This window comes from Orycteropus afer, unplaced genomic scaffold (assembly GCF_000298275.1).
Source record: "Orycteropus afer afer isolate SDZICR_OR568_19922 unplaced genomic scaffold, OryAfe1.0 scaffold00283, whole genome shotgun sequence".
In the NCBI taxonomy this organism is placed as follows: Eukaryota; Metazoa; Chordata; class Mammalia; order Tubulidentata; family Orycteropodidae; genus Orycteropus; species Orycteropus afer.
The window spans coordinates 2,323,923-2,340,871 of NW_006921870.1; the positions used below are offsets into that span (position 1 = coordinate 2,323,923).

The window sequence follows — 16,949 nt, forward strand, 5'->3', positions numbered from 1 at the left end:
TAATTGGATTGTTTGTCTTTTTGTTATTGAGGTATTGGAGTTTTCTATAAATTCTAGAGATAAGTCCCTTGTCAGATATGTTATTACCAAATATTATTTCCCAATCTGTAGGTTCTCTTTTGACTCTTTTGGAGTGTTTTACTTTTTTGTGTGCAAAGTTTCAAACGTACACAAAAGTAGGCAAAATAGAGTAATGACGCCCCCCCCCCGCCGTGTACCAGTCACCCAACTTCAACAGTTACCGACTCATAGTTAGTCTTACATCACCTGAACTCCTTCTTCATCTTCACTTACTCTTTCATATTATTTTTTCACTTTTTTCTAGAAAAACCTGCAGTGCACATGTCCTAAGTGTATGGCAGGATGAGTTTTCACACAGTCAACTCACCTGGGTTACCAGTGGCTGGATATAGAGCAAACTTCAGCACCCTCCCTCAAATCCGTTCAGTTTCCCTTCCCTAAAGTGATCTTTGCCCTGTCAACACGCTAGATCTTGTCTGGATCCTGGATGTTTGAGTTATAAGAGGAGCATGGGATAATAGAAGTGAATGGTTTGTAGAGTTGGCAAACTTGTGTTCAAAATGCATCTGAGTGCTTGTTAGACATGTGACCTTGGGCATTTATGCAGCCTCCAGGAGCCTCATTTCCTCACCTGCATAAGGGTCACTGTGAGTCGGAGTTGACTCGACGGCACCCAACAACAACAACACCATAGTAAGGATATTATTGGACTTGTAAGGTTGTGCTCAGGGTGTGGCACATAAGTAGTGTCACTTATCATCACCATCATCATTGTCATTACTTCCAATTTTGTACCTTGGTATGATAGGGAATGGCCTATTGGCCCTACCTGAAGTATTAGACATTTGGTAGGATTTGTGCAACTGTGGTGAGAACTGTGGACATCCTAGAGCCTCCAAGACTGCGAGTAACTGTTTGGTTTGAGGTCCTTTATGGCACTGAGAGGAGTCCTGGTTGTCCAGTGTTAAGTACTCAGCTGTTAATTGAAAGGTCAGTGGTTTGAACCTATCAGCTGCTCTATAGGAGAAGGATGTGGAATCTGTTTCTGTAAAGATTGTAGCCTTGAAAACCCAATGGGGCAGTTCTGCTCTGTCCTGTAGGGTCACTGTAAGTCGGAATCAACTCAATGGCAACAGATTAGCTTATTTTCAAAATGGCACAGAGAGGGAGTCCCTTGTTGGTGCAAATGGTTAACGCACTCACCTGCTAACTGAAAGATTGATGGTTCGAGTCCATCAGGGGCACCTCAGAGAAAGGCCTGGTGATCTACTTCCAAATAATCAGCCATTTCAAACCCTGTGGAACACAGTTCTTCTTTAACACACATTGGCTTGTGATGAGTTGGGGCTGACTCCACAGAAACTGGACTGGATGGCACAGCGAAGTTGTCCTGCATCAGACCACCTGTTAGTTTGAAAGACAACTTGACTAACATTTGTCATAAAATAGCAGACATAAGAGAGGAGGAACAGGGTAGCCTGCCAAGGTCAGAAAAATTGGCTTGGTGGAAAAACTGTTCCCTTTTGCTTTATGAGTGATGGGGCTGTACCCACATGCTCCAACTTTGAATATGCAGATTACTGAAAAGGCAATTAAATAAATAAAAGTAATGTGATTCTAGGTTAAATATGTTTTTATATCTCTATCTCTGGCAATAAAATCAAATTTGTGACATCTGGGGATTAGATTCCTGAATGTCTTAGCTCTTTGCACCCTTTGCTCTTTAAGACCAAGGAAATCCAGCCATGGTTTTAGCCCTTGGCCCTGTGTGGTTTAATCCTAAAGTCCCCTTTCTTTGGTTTGCAGAGCAGGAAAGCTTCAGTGTCAATGCAGTGTATTTTGCAGTCTTCATGAAAGTTCAAGTGTATGATACAATCTAATTGTCCAGTTTCTTGACATTCAGGCTTGTCTCCTTTGTAAAGTGGTATAATTGATTTCTGGATACTTGACAATAGAGCTCAGAGTGAGAGAATACACTGGAAATACCAAGTAGTGGATATGGTGAGGCCAGCTCTGCTCCCCCACTCATTCATTCATTCAGTTGCTACCTCCACTAGTCCAGCATGCAGAGTTCTGGAACCACAGGTCCTTCCTTTGGGGTTGCTGCCCAACTCCTGGAGTGCTGGAGGATCCTGGGGAAACAGTTACAGTCTGAGGTATTGGGCACTGTAATGGGTGGGAAGCAGACTGGAGGAACTGTAGGCCCTAAGACTTCCAGAAGGAGGTGGCTTGAAAGGTGCAGGTCCAGATGAAAAGAACAACAGCATGTGACTCTGGGGGCTGGGCCTGGGGGGCTTTCTGCTGAAGCTTGAGGAGGGGGTGCCTGGGGTAGTTGTTCTCCGTGAGGCCCACACCGAATAACCTGTGGAGGAATGGTCATTGAGTGTCTGTGTGTTCTTTCTTGTTGCAGGTCTGAAGAAGCAAGCTCAAGGAGTGTCAGGTATGTGTTAATTAGCTTGTGACCTGAGTCTCTGTGTCCTGGGAATGACTGACTTTGGTGGAACCATGTGCTTTGATTTCTTTCTGACATCAGGTCAGCACCCTTAGTGTGGGATGCATTCTTCTTTCTATGCTCCTTGCCCTGCCTCTGGTCCTGCCTTCCCTGGGGGACCCAGACCCATGTTCGGAAGGAGCATGTGTACTGGGGGGTGTAGATAAAGGAGAGTCCTATGTTATTGTCCAGGCCTTCTAGATTTTCTAGGGAGCTTTATGTGTGGGTAAAGGAGCTCTGGTAGCACTGTGGTTAAAGCATTGCACTGCTAATCAAGAAGTTGGTGGTTTGAACTTACCAGGTGCTCTGTGGGAGAAAGTTGAGGGGGTCTGCTTCTGTAAAGATTTACAACCTTGGAAACCCTATAGGGCAGTTCTGCTTTGTCCTATAGGGTCACTATGAATTGAAATTGATGGCAGTACATGGGGAATGTGTAGGTGGTGGGTCCTTTCCTTTGGGGGTTACTGATGGCCCGGTTTTCCTAAGCTATGATCCATCTAGGACCAGAAGTGTCTATATTCCACACTTCCTGGGGCTAGAGTGGATGGGACTGGGGTGGGGGGCAAGTCTTAGAGAGGTTTGGTGGTGGGATGGCTTCTACAGACTTTTCACTGCCGTAGTCATGTTTCTATGGCTCATAGGAAAGATAAGTCCTGCCCTGGCTTTCATACTACCTGCGACTGAGACTCCTGCCCTATCCTCCAATGGAGGGTAGACATCAGGAGTTGATTACCCAATAAGCAAGGTAAGCATAGGCCTACTTGTGCTTACTAACAAATCCATAGTGAACAGTTTCATATTGGTTTCACCACATCTTTGATGGAGAGGGTCTCAGCTGCACCAAGGGGAGGAGCTGGTGGGAACCAAGGCCTCTGGACAGCCAGTGAGAATGTGGTGGGGAGGGAGAGGTAAGGGGGGAATTTAAGAGCACTTAACCCCCAGGTACACTGGCAGAAGATGGCATTCCAGGCCTCCAGAGTGGTGGCAGAGACTGATGGTGTGTATGAAAGAGGTGGAGGGGAGGGTTGGTGCATTGTAGAGAAGGTCTGTAGATGTACCTTATGGGGACTGGAAGCTGTACTCTGTAAAGAGGGGCCAGAGAGTCAGAATGGGATGGAGTAGGAGAGGCTGGAGGGGTAGGACAGGAAAGAGAAGGTACTCACCAAAGAAGGAACTGAAGAGAGGGTAAGGAGGGGCTGTGTACAGGGTGGGGTGAGGGAGCCTGCAGGCAACGGCACAGCCCCAGGGCTGACAATGCTGGGGAGGCATTATTCCTGGCCTGAAGCAGATTAGGGGGATACCCTGGGAAGACGGAGAATGGCCAGGAGACAGAAGTTCCAGAAAGGGGGGCCCAGCTTGGCATTCTAGAACATTTTTGGTCATAGTAAAGGGCAAGAGAACATGACTTGGGGGCCAGTGTCAGTAAATACAGTGTGATTGTATGGTCACCCCTGCTTTGAAATACTGTGCAGCCTTTAAAATGAGTGGAGAATGCATTCTGTGAACTGAACATATGGCTAAATGAACAAACAAGACATGGGAGAGTATGTATCTTATGCTCCTTTTTGAGTAGGAAAGGACAACTATAAGAACTTATGTTCTTATTCTAATATTTGCATAAATAAACAGTGGAAGGAGACAGAAGCCATTAATGTGGTTCCTTCAGAGTGGGCAGTGAGCCTCCTCAGAGTAGCCAATAAAAACCAGTTGCTGTGGAGTCAGTTCATACTCATGGTGACCCCATGTGTGTGAGAATAGAACTGTGCTCCGTAGGGTTTTCAGTGACTGATTTTTCAGAAGTAGATCACCAGGCCTGTCTTCCAAGGCACCTCTGGGTGGACTAAAAAACCGCCAACTTTCAGTTAGTAGCTAGGCACTTAACTGTTTGCACCACCCAGGGACTCCCTACCTTGAACAGATGCTAGTTAATGTGTATGGAGTGACTGAACCCACCTGGTGGTGACATTTCAGATCCTGGAGATTGCTAAGTGACCCATCCTCCTGGACACTACCCCTACCCCACATTCCCCGTGAGAGGTTGCAGGTGACATTGGGACTGAGTCCTGAGGGAAGAGAGTGAGTCTGCATCTGGGGACAGGGTGGGAAGAACTGGTGGGGGAAGAATACGTGCAAAGACCTGGTGAAGGAGCAGCATGGTGGGGCTGCCTGAGGAGAATTGGGAAAAGCCAGAGAGCTGGTATGCAGAGCAGAACATGTACTAACAGCACTGCCAAAAGGGTTGGGCTCCCAGCATGATTCCTGGGTCCAGGGCCTGACAAGGAAGGAAGCCAATCTAAGTTCAAGCAGGGAAGGCTGTACTGCAGTTTTTCTAGGGTTGAAGAACCAGTCCCCAAAGATTTTATTAAACTTTGCTGTGGAGATTCATGGACAGTACCCATGAGACCTAACAGGAATCCTGGTTCGAAACAAAACAATACAACATTGCTAGGGTTTTCAGATACTGTTGGCAAACCTTGAAAGGCAAAAAGCGCCTTTCACCAACAAGGAGCTGCCACCCTGGAGTGTCAACAGGTCACCATCTGCACCATGAGCTGAGCATAGAGATATGTCTATAAAGGTCCCCTTTTCTCAGGAATAGAGCCCCTAAACCACTCAGAACTGCTCAGGTGCAGGTCAGACCCATGCTGCTGGGAATGCTCTGAGCGGTCTCTTTTTCTTGAGAGCATACTTGCTGCCACCTCTCCCAGACCTGCCACAGGAACCTTGCTAACCTTCTGCGACATGCCCTTCCCCCTTTCTCTCCCGCAGGGTTGCCCCTCCTGGGTGCAGTACACCAAGCGTCCATTTCCGCTGGGGCCTGTGCTTCTGCTCCAGGTTCCCAGTACAGTTTGGGGTCCCTGACTCCTCTGGCTGCTGCTTTGTTGGCTTGAGTGCTCTCCTCTGCTGGAGTGCATCCGTGTTCCCTGCCCGGGCCATGCCTGTCCCATACCCTGCACATAGTCTCGGGAATTGCCTAATGGAGCTGGCATTGGAACCATAGTTCAGGTCTGCAAGCCAGGCTTCTGTATGCTGTTTGGACACTCTGTCATATACTGCTTTGTGTTCAGTGACTTGAGCACATTGCTTGCCCTCCCGAGCAAGGCAAGCGCCCAGATTGGGACGAGGCACCTTGATGGCCTCTGGGTGGGAGCTGCCTCTTGCCCTTTGCCTGGCACAGAGAAGCCACCCACAGACATTTGTGGCATGAATTTATTTTGGTATCCCTGGGAACCCCTGGCATGATGCCTTGCCCAGAACAGAACAAATTAATGTTAGTTTAATTGAATCCAGGACTCATATAAATATTTTCAGGCCATAAACTGGACCACCTGCCCTGTTGAGTAGAGAAACATCCCCCTTTCCTAAAATAGTGGCAGAAGGAGCTGCCTTTGATGAGTCAATGAGAGAGTGTCTGGGTTTTATGAGCCAGGCTAAGTAAGGGATTGATGCAAGGGAGAACCCATTGTCTTTGCTAAATGTTAAGAACACAAATCCTGAGGCCTCCTGTGCCCGCCCCCACCCTGGTCTCTGCTTGGTAAGGTTATTTTTCTTGAGAGTCAGACTATCTGCTTCCTTCCTGCTTGGCTTTTTTAGCCTCCTCCAGCAGCAGGGAACTGTTTTTGCCAGGAGAAGCCTGTTTGTGAATTCACACACGCTACTTTTCCCTGAGGCGAAACATTTGCAAGATCAGATGTATTCATTTTCCACAAATGAAATGACTCATTTTTGACCATTTTGCAAACGTAGGACTTTGCTCATTGTTCCCAGGGAGCATCTGTCTGCTTTTGACTCCATTCTGAGGGAGGCTCTGGAGGCCCCCAAACTTGAGTCTATTGAAGATTTATTTTAGGGGGGGGGTTGCTCATGAGGAAGTAGAAGTCTGTGGAGTCTGGAAAGAATGAAGGATGGTGTGGAGGGCTCAGAAAGAATGCTGATGCTATATTTAAAATGCAAAGACTTTCTGGAGGGTAAAAACATTATCTTTTTTTTCCCCCCCTGGCTATCCATCAAACCCTTGACATGAACTCAGCTTTGTCCATTAGTAGGGATAAGCACCATTTAATGAGTGTTCACTATAGATTAGGGGCCTCACCTCCCATCTGCACAGCCAGCCCACCCCTTTAAGAGAGTTATTATTAGCCTTGTTTTTTTTGGCTCTGGGAAATTGAGGCTCAGAAACAGGAACAGCTTGCTTAAGATAAGGTGGCTTTTAAGTGGCAGAGCTGAGATGGCTGACACCAAAGCCTTTACAAGTCAGAATCTCCTGGTGTGCTCATTAAAAATGCAGATTTTTGGGCTTTGCCCTTATAGAGTCTGACTTGGTAAGTCTGAGGTGAACCCCAGGAATCTGTGTTCTTAACAAGTCTCCCTTGGTTCTAACAGGCATACTGAACACACTGCCTCTCCAAGTGAAACACAATTCCTCCAAGCAACCCCACATTGGGCTGTGCTTACTTTATAAGTATAAAGTGATGGACATTTGGAAATTTTGTTTCTGACGTGTACAAAAATACTGAATGAGGTGGTAACAGGTTGGTCTCCTCGCCTGTCCAGGAAGCTTAAACCTTGGCTGGCATTTTCCAAAGGCCCTGGTGAGTAACTCAGGGCTGTGAGCAGCAGCAGTTAAAGTCTGAGTGCTGCTTGTTGGGGAGCATGGGAGCTGCTTCTAGAGAAGGTGGGCTCAGTTACAAATGTCCTTTTAATTGGAAACAAGACTTTTAAGCAAAAGCAATTAATTAAAATTAATCCATTTTTCTGTGAACATATCCTCTCACTCTGTGGCAAGGTGAGACAGCCTTTGTCATTAACTCGGCCTCCCCCTACCCCTCAATGCAAAGGGAGAACATGCAATTTATTTTATGTGCAGGGAGATATGAAAATTACCTGATGTGGCAGCCAAAGCTAGGAATGTTTGCTGAGCCAGGTAAACAGGATTGAACTCTCAGCCTACAGGGCCAGATGGGAGCTGGCCTCAGATCTGAGAGGCAGGCGTGCACTTCCTCCAGCAACACATCCCAGATATTGGGTGGAGGGCTGAGCAGGGATCTTGAACATGGTGGAGGAGCCCAAGGACAGGCACTGGGGTCAGACACTTCTGAAATCAAATTCTCTTTCTTTATCTTACTTTCCATGTCACCATGTGAAGGCCATTAAGATAAAGTGAATCTCTGCCCTGTGACAAAATGCAAGCAAAGACCCCAGATTAACAGCCAGGGGTGGATTAAACTAGGCTATGAATGGAACAGTGGATACGTACTAGGCATTCAACTGACATCAGTTCCTTTTTCCATTTCTCTCTTCTCCCTCTCATCAAAGATTCTGGGGACTTACCTATGAATGCTGAAGGATGGAGTTTGAGGCAAGCCCATGTTTGTTTGAGCAGGGATACTAACCTTGCTTAGTGAATATTCCATTTTGGCTCCCATTCTTCCTTCCTTCTCTCTCTCTTGGATTATGATTAGAGTTTTTGGAAATTTTTTCTCTTTCATGGTGTGTCGTTTACTTTTTTTTCCATCTCCTTGACTCTGTGCTGCATCCTGGGCTATTTCCTCATGATGGTCTTCCAGTTCACTAATGCTCTCTTTAGCTGTGTCCAGTCTGCTGTTTGACCTGTCCATTATGGATCCCTGATGCTCCTCAATGTGGTCCATATGTGTTCAGCCTACTTCCCAGAGACACCACTGGCCCTCTCTAGAAAGGAAGTAGAAAGATCTTACAGGAACCAGGATTCCAGAACACTGTACACAGAAACTGTCTGAGTTGGGTATTTTAGAAAAAATCCTCTGGTGACCATCTGGAAGATGGGTCAGAGATGCTGAAGATGGGCTACTAATGTACTTGGGGAATTGGACTAAATTGCAAAATGTATTTAATAAACCTTGTCTGAATATCTACTTCTCTTGCAACCAAATCTTAAAGATGCACAAAAGATGGTGATTCGCAGTGTGTGTGAGTCTGCAATGGCCAAGAGTCTAGCTGAATGACCTTGATTGAATGACTTGGCTCCCAGCTGGGTTGCCAGTCCTTCCTCAATCAGGTTCCCATCTCCTCATAGACTCCTTCTCTGCACGTAACATGCTTATTTTTGTCACTGTCCTCTACCTCTACCAGAATATCAGCAGGAACATTGTCTTGCCTATCACTGTATCTCAGTGCCCAGCCTTGAGCCCTGGCACAGAGTGTAAACAGGGTCTGCTTACTTACCTGTCTCCACATCCAGGGGAATGCCTGGGAGGAGACTGGGACTGGATCAAGTGGGGCTCCCTGTCCATAGTTCCTGGGTTCTCTCCTGCTGCCCCACCACCTTGACAACTCCCTGCAACCCCAGAACGATCTCTCCCAAACTCCACATTGAGGGGCTACATCAGAGTGCACAGACTTGTAGCATGCAGTGACCCTACCCACTAGAAATCCTGACCTAGAAGTGCCCTCAAACCTGACCAGTCAGATAAGATTCTCCTTTACCCCATAAGAGCAGGGCCAGGGGAAGCAAGAGTTGTGGTTTGCTGGGAACAGGGGTGAAAGTCTTGTTCTCTCTCTACCTCTCCAGCTGATTTTCTCTAAACCTAGCTCAGCGTTGGTCAGCCAACATTGCTTCCTTCTTAAAACCCATCATGGCACTCCTTCCTTTCAGGGTAAGTCCAAGTTCCTTAATTAACTTCTTTTTAAAATTATTATTAGTGTGGAAAAATATATGCAGCATAAAATTGGCCATTTTAACCATTTTCAAGTGGACAGTCCAGAAACCTTAATTGCACTCACAATTTTATGCAACCATCACAGCTATTTGTTTTTCTAGCTATGTGACTTTTCATCATCCCAAATAGGAACTCTGCACCTATTAAGCAATGACTCTCCCTTTCTCTCTCCCAATTGCCCCTGGTAACCACTAATCTGCTTTCTGTCTCTGTGCCTTTGCCTATTCAGGATACCTCATATAAGTGGGATTTACAATATTTGTCCTTTTGTGTCTGGCTTCTGTCACTCAGCTTTAAGATTCATCCATGTCATAGCATGTGTCCGAAATTCATTCCATTTTATAGGGAAAATATTTTATTATATGTATGTGCCACATTTGTTTATCTGTCAGTTGGTGAACACTTGTGCTTAGTTGACTTTTGAGACCCTCTGTTGCTTATCCCCATGCAGACCTTTTTAATGCCCCCAGCTTGCACTTTGGAAGAAGGAGGGGGCCATCCACTTATCAAAGAATTGGCCAGTGAAAACCTTATGAGTAGCAGGCAAACACTGTCTGATGTAGTACTGGAAAACTTTATGAATAGCCCTGAAACATTGTCTGATATAGTGCTGGAAGATGAGCCCCTCAGGTCAGAAGGCATTCAAAATACAACTGGGGAAGAGCTGCCTCCTCAATGTATAGTTGACCTTAATGGCGTGGATGGAGTAAAACTTTCAGGACCTCCATTTGCTGATGTGGCATGACTCAAAATGGGAACAAACAGCTGCAAAAATCCATTAATAATCGAAACATGGAATGTCCAAAATATGAATCTAGGAATATTTGAAGTTGTCAAAAAAAAAAAAAAAATGGAGTGCATAAAGATTGATATCCTAGGCACTAGTGAGCTGAAATGGACTGGTTTTGGCCATTTTGAATCAGCCAACCATATGATCTACTATGCTAGGAATGACAAACTGAAGAGGAATGGTGTGGTGGCATTCATTATCCCAAAGAGTGTTTCAAGATCTGTCTTGAAGTACAATGATGTCATTGATAGGATACTATCCATACCCTTACAAGAAAGATCAGTTAATAATACTATTATTCAAATTTATGCACCAACCACCAAAACCAAAAGATGAGGAAATTGAACATTTCTACCAACTTCTGCAGTCTGAAATTGACCAAGCATGCAATGAAGATATGTTGATTATTATTGGTGATTGGAATGCAAAAGTTGGAAACAAAGAAGCATAATCGGTAGTTGGAAAATATGGCCTTGGTGATAGAACTGATGAGGGAGATTGCATGATAGAATTTTGCAAGACCAATGACTTATTCATTGCAAATACCCCTTTTCAACAACATAAAAGGTGTTTATACATGTGGGCTTTGCCAGATGGAACACAAAGAAATCACATCAAGTACATCTGTGGAAAGAGGCGATGGAGAAACTTAATATCTTCAGGCAAAATATGGCCAGGAGTTGACTGTGAAACAGACCATCAACTGCTCATATGCAAGTTCAAGTTGAAGCTGAAGACAATTAAAACAAGTCCACAAGAGCCAAATTTGACCTTGATTATATCCCTCCTGAATTTAAGACAGGAAAGGAAGAAAAGACCAAAATGGATGACAGAAGCGACTATGAAACTTGCTCTTGAACTGAGAGTAGTTAAAACAAATAGAAGAAATGACAAGATAAAAGAGCTGAACAGAAAATTTCAAAGAGCAGCTTGAGAAGACAAAGTCAATTGTTGTAATGAAATGTGCAAAGACCTGGAGGTAGGAAACAAAAGGGAAGCATATGCTTAGCATTTCTCAAGCTGAAAGAACTGAAGAAAAAATTCAAGCCTCGAGTTGCAATATTGAAAGATTTTTATGGGCGAAATACTGAATGATGTAGGAAATTAAAAATATATATATATGGAAGGAATACACAGAGTCACTGTACCAAAAAGAATTATTTTGTATTCATTCATTTCAGGAGTTAGTATATAATCAAGAACCAATGGTATCAAAGGAAGAAGTCGAAGCTGCACTGAAGGAATTGGCAAAGAACAAGGCTCCAGGAATTGATGGAATACCTACTGAAATGTTTCAACAAATGGATGCCTTACTGGAGGCACACTTGGCTATGCCAAGAAATTTGGAAGACAGCTACCTGACCAACTAACTGGAAGAGATCCATTTTGTACCCATCCCAAAGAAAAGTGATCGTGAGAATGTGGAAATTATCAAACAATATCATCAATATCACACACAAGTAAAATCTTGCTGAAGATAATTCAAAAACGGTTGTAGCAGTATATTGACAGGGAACTTCTAGAAATGCAAGCTGGATTCAGAAGAGGACGTGGAACAAGGGATATCATTGCTGATGTCAGATGGATCTTAGCTGAAAGCAAAGAATACCAGAAAGATGTTTACTTGTGTTTTATTGACTATGCAAAAGCATTCAGTTGTGTGGATCATAACAAATTATGGATAACATTGAGAAGAATAGGAATTCCAGAACCCCTGATTGTGCTCCTGTAGAACCTGTACATAGACTAGGACCCTGTCATTCCAACAGAACAAGGAGATACTGCATGGTTTAAAATCAGGAAGGGCAACCCCTTTGTTTGTCAGGGTTTTACCCTTTCACTTAGTCAATTTGCATGCTAAGCAAATAATCCAAGAAGCTGGACTATATGAAGAAGAACATGGCATTGGAATTGGAGGAAGACTCATTAACAACCTGTGATATGCAGATGACACAACCTGGCTTGCTGAAAGTGAAGAAGACTTGAAGCACTTACTGATGAAGATTAGACTACAGTCTGCAGTATGGATTACACCTTAACATAAAGAAAATGCAAATCCTCACAACTGGACCAATTAGCAGCATCATGATATGAAGAAAAGATTGAAGTTGTCAAAAATTTCATATTACTTGGCTTCACAGTCAACACCAATAGAAGCAGCAGTCAAGAAATCAAATGACATATTGCACTGGGCAAAGATGCTGCAAAAGACCTCTTTAAAGTGCTGAAGAACAAAGGTGTCTCTTTGAAGACTAATGTGTGCCTAACCCAAGCCATGGTGTTTTCAATTGCCATATATGCATGTGAAAGCTGGACAATGCATAAGGAAGCCCAAAGAAGAGTTAAAGCTTTTGAGTTGTGGTGTTGTTGAAGAGTACTGAATGTACCACGGACTGCCAGAAGAACCAACAAATCTGTCCCGGAAGAAATACAGCCAGAATGCTCCTTGGAAGCGAGAATGGCCAGACTTCATCTCACCTATTTTGGTCATGTTGTCAGAAGGGACCATTTCCTGGAGAAGGATATCGTGCTTGGTAAAGTGGAGGGTCAGCAAGAAAGGGGAAGGCCCTCAACAAGATGGATTGACACAGTGGGTGCAATAATGGGCTCAGGTATAGCAAGGACTGTGAGGCTGGCATAGGACCAGGCAGTGTTTTGTTCTGTTGTACATAAGGTCACTATGAGTCAGAGCTGACTCGACAACACCTAACAACAACAACATCTTGCACCTTCACTCCATATGACTGATGATCATTCAGTTTGCCCGGTTTGCTGCAGATGCTATCATGTCTCTGTGTCTTTCCGTGTGCCATGTCTTCTCTGGAAAGCCTGTGTGCTGAGTTCTTGGCCAGGTCTGATTGGGCTTCCCAAAATGAATCAGACACATCCCCTGTGAAGAGCTGATGACCCAACAGGAATATAAGAGGGTGACTTAGCTACCTACATGAAGTATCACTTGTTTACAGGTGCAAAGGAAGAGCACACATGGAATAGTGAAGGCCTATCTGCTGTTGGAGGGTTCAGGGACAGCTTTGTGAAGGAGGAGTCATCTTCAGGCCCTGATGCATGGGTATGACCATCTGGACTAGAGAGGAAGGCATTCCAGACAAGGGCATAAAGGGCAGAGTAGGGGAGTGAGGTTGGGATCTGGTGGGTTGGACCTTGTTTCCAGATAACCCCTCATGGACTCATTTTACTCCAAGTCTCCAAATTATATATTCCACAGCCCAGTGCTGGGAAAACAGTCAGTTCTGATGACTAAATATTCTGCTAACCATGAGCTTTGAGGCCTTGGATGGCTGGGCCAGTGGCTGCTCTTGTCACCTTCATTAGTTGAAGTTCAGTCCCCTGAGCAGTAAAAGTGGCTGTCAGCTTTGTTAATTTACTTGGCGATTTTTGTTACTGGCTTCAGGGAGACTTGTGCATGCAGTCAGTGCAGAACATCCTTCTTGGAGACAGTTTTGGGGGTGAGGTTTGGATGGTTATACTCTGTGAAGGCTTAAACCATAAGTAGTCAGCATGGAATGAATGTGGGCTGCGAGCTTCACTGGGCTGGTCAGAGACTGCAGAGCTCCAATCAGACAGTCCACTTTTCCCATTGAATCCTGAGAGATCCCCAAGAAAGAAAAGTAGAGTCTGTAACAAGTTCCTGAATTGCAATCCACCCAGAGGTGCCTCAGAAGAAAGGCCTGGCAGTCTACTTCTGAAAGATCACAGCCACTAAAAACCCTATGAAGCATAGTTCTACTGTGACAAACATGAGGTTACCATGAGTCAGAGTCAATTTAACTCAACAGCAAGAAATTTGAGTGGTCAGAATAAGGGTGTCAGGTAGGATGCTTACACGCTCAGGCCCAGCCCCACCCACTCCAGAACTCACCCTGCCCTGGAGAACATGTATAGGCTACTCCAGGCCTGCTTTCCTGGTAATCCTGACTCTGCCAGTTCCTGGCTGTGTGTCTTCAGGTAAGTCACTTAATCTCTCTGTGCCTCAGTTTCCTCTTTTGCAGTGGTGCTAATAATATACAGAATAGTGCCTGGTACATAGGATATGTTAAGTCAACTTTATTAGTTACTAGTTTTTGTTAATAGTAAGAGTGTTGTTACTAGTACTCCTACCCCCTAGGCAAAAGTCTAAGCATTTAGTGCCTCTTTTGGATCCTTCCTCATGACCTCCTAAAATACAGACACATATACAATTACTAATTATAAAAGTAATGTACATTTACTATGAAAAGCTCAGAGAGGCACAGTAATGAGAACTGATATGGAATGTTGACTGCATGCCAGAGACTTGACATACATTGATTGATTTAACCCTCATAACAGTCCTACAAAGGAAGCACTATTATTATTCCCACTTCTGGCAAGATGGTGGACTAGGCAGACATTCTATCCAGATCCTCTACAACAGAGACCCAAGAAACAGAGGCACAGAGAGATTAAATCATTTGCTTTAGGGCACACAGCTGATAAGCAACAGAGCAGGATTTGCTCTCTATTGGTCTGGCTTCAGAGTCCATGTTGTTCACTATTAAGTTACCCTGCTCCCTATGAGAAAAAAGAAACAGCTATAATGTGTTGCTTCCCATAATCACTATTCACATTTATTACAGGCATTTTCTATTTGTGTGTTCCTATGTGAACACAAATAGAAAAGTACATACCAAACCAAACCAAACTCACTGCCGTCCACTCAGATCCGACGCATAGTAACCCCTCCTTGGGTTTCTGAGGCAGTATCACTATGAAAGTAGATTGCCCAATCTTCCCTCCGAGGAGTGGCTGGTGGGTTTGAACCACCAGCCTCTGGATGGCAGTCAAATGTCTTAGGCACTATGCTACGTGTGTACATATACATATATACCTGTATTATTTTATACTCATTTTATTGTAATTATATGACTATGCAATCTATGTATAGTTTCAGTCATCTGTTGTTGAGTAACAGAATACCCCAAAATGTAGTATTTTTAAACAACAACCATTTGTGGTGGGCTCTCAGTTTTGCTGTTTGGGCAGAATGTGGCATGGAGAGCTCATCTCTCATCCACATGGCATCAGCTGGGCAGCTGGAATGACTGGAGTTGACCGGAAAGGTTGCATTTGACTCATATGTTTGGAACCTTAGTTCCCTGCCACGTAGCCTCCTCAGGTGACTAGCTTGGACTTCCTCACAGCATGGTGATCTCATGGTAGTTCAGTCTCAGAACTGGCACAGCACTTCTATCATATTCTGTGGGTAGATGGAGGTTACAGCTGAGCCCCATTCAAGAGGCAAGATCTACACATGAGCATGAATACTGGGAAGCATGATTCACTGTGAGCTATCATGTAAACAGTCTTCCAGGGAACTTCTGGCAAGATGGTAGACTAGGCAAACATTCTATTCAGACCCTCTACAACAAAGACCCAAGAAACTAAATGAAACAGATATGGATGATAACCTGGAACCCTGAGCTTCAATGGAAAGGATAAAGAAGTAGATCAAATAATGATAGAAGAAATGGAACAAAAACAATGAACAGTGAGACATATGAAGTAGTGAATTGTCAACTAGCCTGACATAGCACATTCATTTTGAATTATTGCAAGTAGTATTCCAGTCAGGGCAGGAACCAGATTAGCTGTTTGCCCAGGACTACATCAGTACCCACACTTGTGGTTGGCAACCAGAAAAATGTGATCTCTCTCTATTACTCACATCCTCCCAGTGACCAGAAATGTGACAACCCTCCCACCCCTATCCACCAGTTGCCTGTGGCACACCCCCCACTGCCACTGCCTTGCCTGAGATCAGAGGTACACCCTCAGGGGTTAGGTGCCATGTGCCTGCCACCCCCAAGTTTGGAGATACATACTCTCTGCTTCTTCTGTGGGCAGAGTGTGCCACTATGGGCCAGACACCCTGCCACCTGCTGCCTCTGCAGTTGGCCAAAGTGCCCTGCCTCTCTGCCCTCCCTAGCTTTTTTTTTTCTTTCTCTTCCTTTGTCTTTTTATTTTTTTCTTGCCTTGCTTTAAATAATAATAATAATAATTAATTTTTATGTTTTTTGTTTTATTTTTCGTCCTCCATCCAACAGGAGGAAGTAACTATGTCCACACTACCCAGCCACCCTGCCTTTCATCCTGCCCCACCTACTGGGCAAGTGCCACTGTCCACTCCTGCACCACTTGATCAAAAACAAATGGTAGCCAACACTAGACCAGCCTGCCCTCAACTGCTGTACATGAATAGCAAACAGAACTGCACACACTCTCTCATCCTCTACCATACTTAACATGAGGTAGGTAGTGAGTGCCTAAATTCTGACAAACTAGTGAGCATAATAGTATGCCCACTGATAACTTTGATATGACAAAACAAAATAAAGCAAAAAATCTGGGTGAAACATACCAATATACAATCATGAATCAAATACAAATACAATACAACAGTGTTTTTTGTATTTTTTTTTTTTATTATAGTGATTTGGGTGAAGGTTTATAGAGCAAATTTACTTTCCATACAGTGATACACATATACTTTGTCTCATGACATTGGCCACAGTTTACCACAATGCAACAGCTCCCCTCCCACTTCCTCCCCATAGTTACCTCTTCCCTGTGTCCCTCCCTCCATGCACTCCTGCCCTTGAGCTGTCTTCCTGTGAATAAGCAGCCCTTCTTTCTCCTATGCTTGTTCTCTCCAAGGAGTGTTTCTACTTGAGGTAAATGTTCAACTCATATGCCTATCTTTTGTTTGGCTGGAAGCCACAGGTGTGGGTTCAATTTCAGACCTGAAGGTCAGCTAGGGGCCATGGTCTCAGTGGCTCTATCAGACGAGCAAACATGGTCCCCACCAATTTTTTTTTCTCCAAATGATTTTGAGTTTTGTTCCACATTGTTCTCCCTCTCTATTCAGGATCTCCTACATAGATCCCCTTCCAAGTGGATGACAGTGGTAGCC

General features: G+C 44.4%; 1 protein-coding gene across 1 annotated transcript in view; it reads left to right on the plus strand.

The window, feature by feature from the left end:
- The window catches only part of IQSEC1 (IQ motif and Sec7 domain ArfGEF 1), a 648,999-nt gene that overhangs the window by 221,874 nt on the left and 410,176 nt on the right, over positions 1 to 16,949 (plus strand). Inside the window, exon 2 of the mRNA XM_042782283.1 lies at positions 2,432 to 2,461. Within this exon, the coding sequence (XP_042638217.1) occupies positions 2,432 to 2,461 (30 nt within the window). The remainder of the gene's footprint in view (positions 1 to 2,431; positions 2,462 to 16,949) is intronic.